Source organism: Toxorhynchites rutilus, chromosome 2 (genome assembly GCF_029784135.1).
Source record: "Toxorhynchites rutilus septentrionalis strain SRP chromosome 2, ASM2978413v1, whole genome shotgun sequence".
Lineage (NCBI taxonomy): Eukaryota > Metazoa > Arthropoda > Insecta > Diptera > Culicidae > Toxorhynchites > Toxorhynchites rutilus.
The window spans coordinates 48,422,321-48,435,489 of NC_073745.1; the positions used below are offsets into that span (position 1 = coordinate 48,422,321).

The window sequence follows — 13,169 nt, forward strand, 5'->3', positions numbered from 1 at the left end:
TACGAATATCGAACGTGAAATCGCAGAAGTATCGGCAGGGGATTATTAACCGGTTTTACCGGTAATACCGGATCATTTTTCATTACCGAATTACCGGTTATTTTACAATCAATTACCGGTAATTCCGGTAATTTTCATTCCTACACCGAGATTTCTACACATTTCTACACTAAATAATATTTGCCTTTATTCCGCTTTGAAATATTACTAGAGAATCAAAATAAGATCGAAAAAACACAACTGCCAGTGTTGGAGTTTACGATCTCCAAACTTCAGTTCAAAAATCGCTGTCCGGTCTGGAAAAGAAGCACAGGATAAGCTTTAGCGATGAAGAACTGACAGCGGTAAATGAATTGGTTGATACCCTCGAACCTGTTCTGGTCGCTGTTGAATTGCTATGCCGGATGAACTGCACATTTTATAAAGCTGACGTCGAATTGCGATTTATGCTAGAACAGCTAAAGTCTGCTTCATTTAATATTGGAACACAAACAATTGCGTGTAGTTCAGTCATTTATTAACGAATTCATAATTTGTTTTTCATACAAATGTAGCATTTTCTTTACTCTTTCATAAAAAAAAATTAAAAAAATTATTCATTGCTGTTTCGAAGAAATTCTCGTACTTTTCCCGTAATACGGCACATTAGGCGGCGCACACCCTTTTCGTCCACCGTTTTGGCGATTTGATTCCACCAGTTCTTCATTTGAGTCATGTTCCTAACAAGTTTTCCCTTTGCCTTAAGCCTCCGCTTCGTGATTGCCCAGTATTTCTCTATCGGCCGGAACTGGGGGCAGTTTGGGGGGTTGAGGTCCTTCGGTATTACGCTGACCCCGTTCGTTGCGTACCATTCCATAACCGTTTTGCTGTAATGGCAGCTTGCGAGGTCCGGCCAAAACATTACTGGACGGTCGTGGGCACGAATAAACGGCAGAATCCGTTTCTGTAGGCAGGTGTCTTTTTTGTAGACTTCTGATGTCATTGTCTTGTCAGTGAGAAAGACTTTGGTTTTCTGTCCACAACTGCATATCCCCTGCCAAATCATGTACTTGCGGGCGAATTTATCCGCAAACACGAACTTAAATTTTGCAGGTACATCCCCCCGAGCCGTCGCCAAATAAAATTTTTGACCTGGGATTTGCCCAGAGTCCGCCTTCACGTAGGTCTCATCGTCCATCAGAATACATCCATCGAACTTGGTCAGCACTTGGTCGTACAGCTTTCGAGCACGGATTCTGGCCACATTGTTCTGCTTCAGCGTCCGATTTGGAATGACCTTATTCCTTCCCGGAGACGAATTCGTCGCACCGTACTGTGAGCGACCTGGAACTTATTGGCCAAATCGCGGTCTGAAAGATTGGGATTCCTCTTGACGGCCTTGATGACTTTCCCACGCAGTTTCCGGTCGACAGTTCCACTCCGACGCTTCGAATGCGGCTTCCGAGCCGTCGTCAATGTTTCCTTGTACTGCTTGATAACACGCCATACGGTATTTCTGGGCATTTTAAGCTGTTTAGCTAGCTTAAATGCCGACAACAATGGATTTTCAAGAAAACTGTGCACAATTTTATCTCTCCGTTCGGCTTCCATGGCGGTTGTTTACAAAATGCTATCGTTTGGTGTTATGACATAAATACATGGTGAAAGGTAATGAATTTCCCGACACGTGGGTGAAAAAAGTTTCCAAATCCGTCCACTAGGAGCGCCACAATGAGCAAAAGAATTTGTTCCAATATTAAATGAAGCAGACTTTATCGGAGTAACTATCAGACATTTCGAAGTAGCTGCTTGAAGTCCTCATTGAAATGATTGCAGAAGAACGTTTCGTATATGCAGATTTGTTTGCCTATATGAATAATCATTCTGCTCGTGGTCGTGGCACAATGATTGATGACTTCGACGTCTTCTATCAAACGACTGCTACGACATCAAGCAGGCATTTGGAATCTTTCGTGACTTGATGAAATTTGACGACTATGGTATTGATTCAGGAGCTGGACAACAGGAGGAAAAAATCAGAAAAATCAGAGGCAAATACGTGAAAATGGTATTCGATGCTCATCGTACTGTACGCTAAACATCATCGTGCGTTTTCCTCTTCTGGAAATTTCGTTATTGATATTCGCTCTGGATTAGAAGACGACAAAATTAACATTATATGTGTCCTTAAGTATTACTAAGTAGCAAAAAATTGCAAAATGTTTTCTTGTAAACTAATCAATATCAATAAAAGCCGTTTTATGAAGAAAATTGTTTATTTTAAAGTTTTTGTTTTTACAGGTAATTTACCGGTTTTACCGGTAATGAAATTTTCATTACCGAACAACCGGTTATTGAAATTTTGTCACGGTAATGCAATCCCTTGCATCAGCCGATTTATGCTTGAAAATCGCCGAAAATTGGGTTCAGCGTCTGGACTTATGCAAGCGTGCCCGTGGTGGCCATGCAAAAGAAATCGAGTTCCATACATTATGTTTATCAAATGTACTTTCACATGAATAAAGAATTTCATTGATATCCAAAACCGTTTTTGTTTTATTTACAAAAAACTTTTGTAGCGCTCTTATTGAAAAACCCGATACAAATCGGTCACCTCTCAGCGATTGATTTTGCTGTGCCGGTGTCTTTCTCTTCTTGAGCGTGTCCATCAGGAACGATTTAGCCTGCTAATATCGATTATTGCACTTCAATCTGTCCCTTTCGTAAACATTTTCAGGCACACCTGCCTGTACATTTTGGAATTCATAGGCTTGTATACCCTAGGACAACTGAAAATACCTTGTCAGATCATAAGTTTCCATGTGAACTTACCGGAAAAACGAATTTGAACTTGTTAGGGACATCGTCTCGATCAGTGGCTTCATGGAACTTGTGGCCGGGGGAGCAGAGATTCCAACAAAATTTTTGAAAAAGCTGGAAAAATTTGAAAAAAATGCGGAAAAAGCTGGAATTGTATATAGAAAAAAAAGCTGAAAATTTAATATTTTTCACAATTTCGTTTATGTTAGCATTGACAGTGTCAGTATGTAGCATTGCTTCTCAGGTATTCATTATGAATTCATTTTTTCGTAATGAAACTTATTCTGAGGCCAATGTTGGGGCCACTTCGATCCCTTATCATTGTTAGATGGGGACATCGCTCCCATTACATAACATCAGAATAGATTTTATTACGAAAAATAAATTCATTAAAAAAATCGCTCCGGTGGTGTTAATACGTAAGTACCAGGTTTTGGATCACCCTAAATTCATTGACATAATTTTCCTGATCAACGTACAGTACGTTGTTCAGATTGGTTATATTTTTCTTATAGTCTGCTTTGAAAAAGTTATCCAAAAGTGTCCCGAATACTTTTGAAATGCTCGAATGCAAAGTAATTAGCTCCTGACTTTCGATTTCAAATAATCTGGTAACATAAATTACATTAGTTCATCAGTTCATACAACTACTGCATGGAATATAACATAACAGAGCATAGAGCATAAGGTTAAATAAATATTCGTCGAAGGGTCATTTGAACCGTCATTGATCGATATTCAACAATAAATTCAGAGGGATTCGTAACGTTCCAGTATACTTTTGATAACACTCTCTAATAGAAGCTAACGCGTAACTGACGGATGCAGCTTTTTCAAGGGTTTCAATTATAAGAGAGTTTAAATTTCAGCAAACTTACTTTTTCGTAAAGGACTTCTGCTTAGATAGAAGTAGATGTCCTTACCCTCGATTCTTTCACACATTTAAATGATGCACACAGGGTCATACTATGGTAAACATATTTTAGTGTGAACAAATCAGGGCAGTCTCCTCAAATATGCTCCTAATGATTTCTTAGGACCAGTCGTTATTAGCTCAGTCGGCAGAATATCCTACAAAATTATGCTTGTATGGTCTGTCTCTATTAAAGCAGGCAACCACAGTCCCGTATAGCGTTTAGGAGTTTCGATAATCTCAATCAAGTCGTAGAAGCGGCCTTTAACATGGAAAGAATCTTCCAAAAGAACATGCGTGCAATCAACGCTAAAGACTTCTTCGATGAATCGTCAGTAAACTCAACTCAAACTGAGAAATGTGACAGAATCAAGAATGTTGAAATTATTTGTTGTTAATTTGGGATAAGCAAAATTACTGTCATGCCTTTTTGGGATAAAATATTACCCAAGAGAAGCTTCATGGCGTTCGTTTACAATGAAGTCTGTAAAATCCAGGATCGCCCTAAAGTCATTATCGATTTAGTGGATATCATTTCGATCGCAAATATTTGGAAGATTTGTAGGAGGGGAACAATTTTTACCTATGCTTTCTCCCTATGGCAATAGTTGAATCCAGGGTTGCCAACTATAATTTTAAAAAATCAAGAACAATGAAAATAAAGGGTGTGTCACATCAAATTGCATCACGGAAAAAACGCTGTAGAAATTTAATTTTTAGGAATTATATCTTCTGCTTTCGCTTATAATCAGATAAGAGTGTATAGATCACGTTGGCCATGCTTCACTGTCAATTTTTCGTAAATTTGGAAAAATGTCGTCGAACGAAAAAGAGCGTCGTGAATTAATCCTGTGCACTCATTTCGAGAATCCGGAGTTGTCACATCGGGACATCGGTAAGATGCTGGGAATCGTCCAATCCACGGTCAGCAGAGTACTAAAACGATACTTCGAGAACTCAACCATCGACCGGAAGGTGAAGAACGGTAAAAATGGATGCTCCGTCAGTGAAAAAGATCACAAGCGCGTAGTTAAGCAGTTTAGACGTGATCCGAGAAGTTCGGTCCGGGATGTCGCCAATAAGCTGAATTTGTCTAGTTCATTCGTCCAGCGGACCAAGCAGCGGGAGGGCCTGCGTACATACAAGGTTCAGAGGGCTCCTAACCGCGACGAAAGGCAAAACATGGTGGGGAAGACGCGAGCCCGGAAGCTGTACACCGAAATGCTGACGAAGCCGCATTGCCTGGTAATGGACGACGAAACCTACGTCAAAGCGGACTTTCGTCAGCTGCCGGGCCTGTTGTTCTTCTCCGCAGAAGACAAATTCAGCGTTCCGGAGGAGATTCGCAAGCAGAAACTATATAAGTTTGCCAAAAAGTACATGTGGTGTGGCAAGCGATCTGCTCTTGCGGAAAGCGGAGCGCCCCCTTCGTGATGACCGGCACGGTAAACGGGCAGGTTTACCTTAAGGAGTGCCTACAGTAGCGCTTACTACCACTATTGAAGCAGCACGATGGCCCGACCATCTTCTGCCCGGATCTCGCTTCGTGCCACTATTCAAAGGACGTGTTGGAGTGGTACGAAGCCAACGGGGTCACCTTCGTGCCAAAGGAAATGAACCCGCCCAACGCGCCGGAGCTTCGCCCAATAGAGAAATATTGGGCGATTATGAAGCAGGCCCTCCGGAAGAACCCAAAAGTTGTCAAATCGGAGGCGGACTTCAAGAGAAAATGGATTTCTGTTCAAATAAAACTACAACCTGACGTTTTACAGAACCTTATGGACGGGGTAAAGAGGAAGGTGCGAGCATACGGGCTTGGGCTCGAAGTATGAATAAAAAGAAAATGCCAAAAGTTGTTTAATAGTTTTTATTTTACTGTCTAAAATTTTCAAAAGGATCGGTCTACTGGGCAAACTTCTACAGCGTTTTTTCCGTGATGCAATTTGATGTGACACACCCTTTAAAAATCAGGATAAATCAGAATAGCTCATATTGGGTTGTCCGAAAAGTTAATGTCGATTTTTGGGAAACTAGAAACATCATTTTCAATCAGAGCATTATAATTTAATTTTATATCCATATTTCACAGCTTAAATAATCTATCCTCCCAGAACATGTTTGCTTCCTCATCGAAAACTGCTGCGAGCCATACATGTGAGAAACAGGTTGCTTGGTAGTAGCTCATAATACAGAATCCATTCCAAATCCCACCAGAAACAGAGCATATCTTCCTTCGATTGAAGACCGGATATGTAAAAGAAATCATAAGCATGGTATAAATCATCGCATAAGGGGAAATGCTAGAGCTTCGCCTGAGTTTTTTTTTCCCAAAATATATATTTTAATCAAGTCTCATATGGCGTTAGCCTCACGGGGCCGGGAGTCCAATACTTTGACAATTTTTCTTATTATCTATGTTAGTAATATGTAACCGATTACTCGCGGTTGGCTCGAGGTTAGTATTACAAGTGTTTTCGTAATTGGGATGTTGTTGTCTCCAATGCTCTGTACGTGTGCCCGACACGGGATACTTCCTATTGGGATGCAGCTGACCATTAATCAGCAACGCCCCCCTAGTCTGTAACCCATATCTAGCGTGGTGCATCTTTCTCGACTCGAGGAATCCAGGATAGAATGGTCACTAGCCGGCGCAATCATCAGTTCGTGTAGAGTTGTCATGAGCGGTACAACCTTTGGCTCTTGTTGAATGATCAGTGGACTGCACGACCTTTGGCCCGTGTATCTGTAAAGAGTGTGTGTATGTATTGCCGCGACTAAGTAAAAGTTTATCGATCGGATAGGAGGGATATGAAATGGGGACACAACGAAGGAAACATCATTAAACGTTGACGTCGGCGTTTCTGAGGAACAGGTATAGATGAAGCAGAAGATCAGGATCACGACTATCGCTACGGCCATCGCTACAATCACAAAGATTGTTTGCTGCGAGCCCAATGCGATAGAGATGCGCGTTTAGGTTGTAGTGATTGGACATAAGCCGAGATATCACGCGAATGAAATCACGACCTACATTCAATCCCTTGAACCATGCACTCGTCGAGACCTTAGGGATAATCGTGTGTAACCAACGACCGAATTCATCTTCACTCCACATGCGCCTGAGTTTTTGATCGTTTACATTTTATCCCAAAACCTACAGCATCACTACATTCAATTACAGAGAAATCAATATTCAACCTTTCACAGAATTCAGCGTCCATGCTTTGGAATGAATGTTTACTCGATAAATGTCGAAAACATACTCTGGGGATACATCTACATACACATTATCCTCGATAAAGCAATGTTGTTCCTCAAATTTAATCTCGTTGTAATTTCACAAATTCGTCAGATAATCTGGTTTCATGAAATTTTTTAGCACTGTTTTGAAAAGCCACAAAACAATTGAGGGTAGAGGTAAAGTTAAGGTACAGCTTTTAAAAGTTAAGTACAGCTTTGCGTCTAGAGAATTTAACTTAATGTAAGATATACACAAGTGCGAACTGGAGAACTATCATGACAGAAAACTTTGGCATGGGAACCAGTATATTTATTACAAATAATGTAAAGAGTATAAGAATCAGGAAAAATCAAGATCATTTCAGAAAAATCCGGATAAATTGAGTGTTCGTCAGAATATCAGGGAGCGTGCTAAAAAGTCTGGGAAATCCTGAAAAATCAGGAAGGTTGGCATCTCTGGTTGGATCAATTATCACCATGATTTAGAATTAAATTTCATAGTGTAATGAAAAACTTTATGGAATTGGTTTTGAAATCAGCTACGGCGTTGTGTTAGGTAAAAAATCACATACTGACAACGATTCATTAATCAACATTTCAATAGCAGAGCCTACATCCACACTTTATGTAGGCTTACAACTTACAACTGGAATGAAATAATATAATTATGAGGAGTAACAAACTTTTTGTATCAAACATTTATTCCATGTAACGGAGAAACATGTTATTTGCAAGTGGTTGAAACTTGAACGAGAATTGTGTCTGAAAATAATCTGATATTATAATAACGAGTTTTGGTAGAGGTACTAGGCATTTTTTTTAGTAAAAGGTAATTTCAAAGGATAAATTAGGAGATCAATCAATGAACAGTTCTGCGATTGGACCCATGAACGTGCGCTAAGTAAGAAAATATGAATGTGATAACGAAAAATAAATTTAGGGCAGGGCGAAGGTTGCCGGGTCAGCTAGTAATGTATAGAAACATTAACTCAGAAATTATCACGGTTTTTAATATGTTTTTTATTTACACAGCCCGCATTTCGTTTTGAACATTTTGGTGTAGATATCACGAAAAAGTTGCTGCAATGGTTGTCGCCCATGCATTTCATCTACACATTTCAAACGGCAGTGCTTAGGATCCATTCGCGATACGGTGAAACACGAGTAAAAACATCTGGAACCCCGACACCACAACGAATACCCCACGACTTAATACCATGCTGTACTCCGTCATAGACAAGAGGATTACCTTCGTCTCCCGTGCACATACCCTGACCGACCGGGCTCAGAGTACAAACAGTATTGTTGAAAACAAACGCTGCATTGATAGCTGAATGACGATTGCGGCAATCCTCCAGAGTTATGATGTTAGTACTCAACCATTGAAGGTTATCTGGAACAATGGCATTCGACCCAAGTCGTCCCCAGCCTGATGTGACAGCACCGGCTGCGGTGCTAATGATGTTTGCTGCAAGACCAATGGGCTGCACCAACTCGTTGAACACAATAGGTGCCGTAGTTTGCACAAGCGATATATCGTTTTCCAGCGAGTTGTAATTGAAAGAATGGTGATTCACGATACGAGCGGTGTTGTATGGGATACCAAGACTGCTAAGCTGATTGGTACCTACTATAACGAAAGTATTCTTCACATGACTCCAAATTGTACAATGAGCAGCCGACAGAATCCACCGATTATTGATGATCGAACCACCACAGAAATGAATGTTAGCTGATGAACGTAGGGATACCTGGTACGGAAACTGGCCAGGCTCAGCGTTCTGACCGCCAACAATTCGTCCTTCCCGCTCAATATACTCTGCGGGAAGAGCTAAACGAAAGGTAGAATTAAGGTATGGGTCACTATTCATTGACCTAGGCAACAACTTACCGTTGCCGAGGACGACGGCGACTCCGGTGATCAGAAACACCAAACTTAAAAGAAGCATGCTTCACTGTGTAATACATGTACGCTCACCGGGCAAACAACCCTTTTATACCGGTAGCTTATCGGGACGATTCGATAAAAAAAAACGTGGGGGTGTAAAAACAGATGTGATCGATGTCATATTACTAGTGAAGAAATTGCTCAAAACTGATAACAGTTTGGTTGCAAATCCCGGCTGCAGCGAAGACGCATGTTTTGTTTAAAGAGTGAACACTACCGAATCGAATAAAATTGATAAACTGATCAATTCGGCAAAAGGATTTTGATTGATGCCATATCAGATATCTAATCAAGAAGCTTCTGATGCCGCTCGACAATTTGTTGAAGCCTTATATCAGGTGTGCGAAGAAAATGGAAGAACAGTAAGGGTTTTCTTATCGAATACTCAGTATTGAATTATAACGCGTTTAAAGCTTTGTGGTTCAGCTGCTTCCCATAGTGCAATATTGCCGACAAATATTATGGTAGGCTCCAATTTTTTTTGATTTTTAACTGCATTCACAGATTAATAACATATGTCATTATCTCTCTTCTGCATCAGCGGTTTCAATTAGAGTGAATTTGGAGAAACACATAACTAATACGCTCATAAATAGAATAGAATAAGTGAAATTCAAACAATGGCTTTAGGATTAAGGTAAATACACAATAAAACGAAAGAATTTTTCAGAAGTTGGACAAACAGTATACCGCATGCACAATTTTATGGAGAAGAAAGAATACACTGAAAAATATTTTTCCTGAACATTATTTTTATTAATTAGTTTTTTTTATTAAATATTATCGCTTGCAGCATCGACGTAGTCCAAATTTCAATGGAATTACTCGAAATAAATTCAACAGAAGTTATATTGAATCACATTATTTTTTCACTGCACTTTTCAAACGGCATTTTTCGAGATCCAACTGTGATGCGAAGAAACACGTGCAAACTCATCTGGAGCCGCACGTTCACAAGGAATACCCCACGAGACAATACCCTGTTGAAGTCCGCCATAGACAAGTGGACCACCGGAATCTCCCATACACATACCCTGACCATTTGGGCTCAGAGTACAGATAGTATTATCATGTACACGTGCTGCATTTGCATCCGAATGATTGGTGCGACAGTCTGCCAGAGTAATGATGCTAGTATTTAACCATTGAAGATTATTTGGAATACTGCCAATCGCTCCAAGTCGTCCCCAACCAGATGCTACAGCGCCGGTGCCAGCATCAAGGAATCCTGATGCGAGTTCAATAGGTTTTACCAAATCGTTGAACATAATGGTCGACTCAGTTTGCACTAGCGATACATCATTTTGCAGTGTGTTACCATTGTAGAGTTCATGATTTAGTATACGAGCGGTCGTGTAAAAGTTGCCGCCATTGTTCAACAGGTGAGTCCCAACTACGACAACAGTATTGGCTGTAGTTCGTCCGATAGTACAATGAGCAGCCGACAGAACCCAGCGATTGTTGATGATCGAACCGCCACAGAAATGAGCATTGCCTGATGAACGCAGTGATGCCTGGTACGGAAATTGACCAGGCGAAGCGTTCTGACCTCCAACAATGCGTCCTTCTCACTCGAGCAGTAAAGCAGAGCTCTACTCTGCGGGTAGAGCTGCAGGACAGGATGTATAACGATTATGAACAATGGCCATTGGTTGATTCCGCAAACTACTTACTGCTACCGAGAACGGCAACGACTCCAGCGACCAAAAAGACCAAACTTAAACGAAACATTGTACTCGTTGTACTAATTGTAAACTAGCGGAATAAATGGCCCTTATATACTCGTAGCTTATCGGGAGGCTTATGCTTATAAGATATAATGTATAATGCCTAAACCTGTACGTCATCGTTACGAGTCATCATTCACGGGTTTCAGCTTAAGAATTAGATAACAGTCAGTATTCGAACGACAATCAATAGCGTCAGATAAGTTTTGGCGGACTTTTTGAAAAGATATAGAAAGAAACGAAGTTCATTGCCTGGTTGAATCTTATTAGGAGGATTAGAGTATAGAGAAGGCCGGATATCGTAACCATCCTTGAAATATTCAATTAGATTCAATTGTTCAAATTTTGTGCAGTGTCGACTTTTTTATGAATTTACAATGTATGGTGAACATTGCAATGCTGTGCATGATTGTAGAAGAATCTGTTGACGCCAATCACGTAATCAACAACACTATCAATGCACAATGGTCCAGGAGATGTATTTAAGTGTAAATTAGCATTTAGAGCTGGACAGTTATTTTCTAGACAAAAACTGTCTTCGACAAAGTTGTTACATATGATAGAGCGTTCATATTTATGTTATCCAAATTAGGGTGACCAAAATTACCAAAAATATTAAATTAACTTTATAGATAGTGCTAAATATAGTTCGACAATGTTGTAGCCCCAGTTATTTGAGACATCTTTGTAGAACAAAGTTTATTTCTATCTCTTGAAATAACCGATATAGCGCCTTTTCTCTAAGTAGCGTTAGGGCCATCATGAAAAAAAACTGTTTTTTTGCTCTAACTTTTATATTTCAAATTCTACCTACAAACTGTTTTCGAAAGACTTTTAGAGCTTACTAATACAAACATTTTGCGATGCAGAACTTGTCCATATCTCAACTTCACTCAAAGTTATTGATGTTTTTTTCCCAAAAAATACGCTCTCTGCAATTGTTTGTCATTCTTTCTGGGGCAAACATAAACGAAGTTTATTGACGTCATTCGAAAGAGCATAGTTCACTCTATATGATGTGTGATTTTCAAAACTATGTTTTTTCGTGTTTGAGTAAATTGAAATTGAAATCATGAGTTTTTGGGTAAAAAACCGTTAAAAACTTTGAGTAGAATCAAGATATTGACAAGTTCTGCATTGCAAAATGTTTGTATTAGTATGTTCTAAAAGTCGTTTGAAGACGGTTTCGATGTAGAATTTGAAATATAAAAGTTTGAGCAAAAAAAACCACTTTTTCATGGTCACCCTAATGCAACTTAGGAAAAAAAGCGCTAAATCAATCAATATTAATATATAGATAGAAAAAAACTTTGTTCTACAAAGTTGTTTAAAATAATTGGGGCTACAATATTGTCAAACAATATTTATCTCTATTTATAACGATAAGAAAATTAGATTTTTTATTTCATCAACAATTTTGGTCACCCTATTTTTGATACCATAAAAATGAGCGCTCTATCATATGTAACAACTTTGTCGAAGACATTTTTTGTCTAAAGGAGAAAAATCTCCCACAAAGTTGTTTTTTTAACTAAGTTGCATTAGGGTAACCATGAAAAACGGTTAGTTTACTCTAACTTTGATATTGAAAATTCTACATCAAAATTGTCTTCGTAAGACTTCTAGAGCTTATCAATACCAAATTTTTTTTTATGCAGAATTTGGCATTATCTTTATACTGCTGATGATTGATGGTTTTTTCCTCAAAAAACTCATGATTTCAACTTTAATTTATTCAAATACAAAAAATAACATATCTTTGAAAATCACATATCATATAGAGTGAAATTTGTTCTTTCAAATGCCGTCAACAAACATTGTTTATGTTCGCCCCAAAAAGAATGGCAAGCAATTGAAGAGAGCGTTTTTTTTTTTTGGGAAGAAATTTCAAAAATTTTGAGTGAAGTTGAGATATTGACAAGTTCTGCATCGCAAAATGTTTGTATTAGTATGTTCTAAAAGTCTTTCGAACACAGTTTGTATGTAAAATTTGAAATATAAAAGTTAGAGCAAGAAAAAAATTGTTTTTCATTGCGGCCCTAACGCTACCTAGACAAAATTGCTATATCGGTTATTTCAAGAGATAGAAAAAATCAAATGACTGGGACTATAACATTGTCGAACTATGTTTACCTCTATCTATAAAGATAAGAAAGTTATGATTTTTATTTCATCGACAATTTTGGTCACCCTATTTTTGATAACATGAAAATGAGCGCTCTATCATATGTAACAACTTTGTCGAAAACAGTTTTTGTCTAGAGAATAACTGTCGAGCTCTAAATTCTAATTTCCCCTTAATACATTGCGCACAGCTCACGAGATTTCTCGTGTTCCGCGTTCCGTTTGTTACGGATGGATTACGAAATAACCCGTGTTTTCAACACTTGAAGGTTGAATTCTTGGTTTGCCAAGAATCTAACAAGGCCTACCGATGGCTCGCCTTCGTCTCATCCATATCGAAGGAAACGATCCCATTCATGGAATCTGAACAAACGAAGCGTTCAAATTGCCCCAAAACGTTCGGTCCTTAATATGTTAA

At 39.0% G+C, this 13,169-nt stretch overlaps 2 protein-coding genes across 2 annotated transcripts; both read right to left on the reverse strand.

The window, feature by feature from the left end:
- Positions 1-7,948: 7,948 nt before the first annotated feature.
- LOC129768929 (chymotrypsin-2-like) lies at positions 7,949-8,914 on the reverse strand. The gene is made up of 2 exons (XM_055770878.1): positions 8,844-8,914; positions 7,949-8,783 (listed from the first exon to the last, which is right to left on the reverse strand). Exons 1-2 carry the CDS (start codon positions 8,899-8,901, stop codon positions 8,071-8,073), a joined length of 771 nt encoding a protein of 256 aa, XP_055626853.1. The 5' UTR covers positions 8,902-8,914; the 3' UTR covers positions 7,949-8,070.
- Positions 8,915-9,781: 867 nt separating this feature from the next.
- On the reverse strand, positions 9,782-10,631 carry LOC129768906 (chymotrypsin-2-like). The gene is given in 2 exon segments (XM_055770849.1): positions 9,782-10,509; positions 10,574-10,631. Coding segments are annotated over 2 exon segments (786 nt in total).
- Between the last annotated feature and the right edge of the window lie 2,538 nt (positions 10,632-13,169).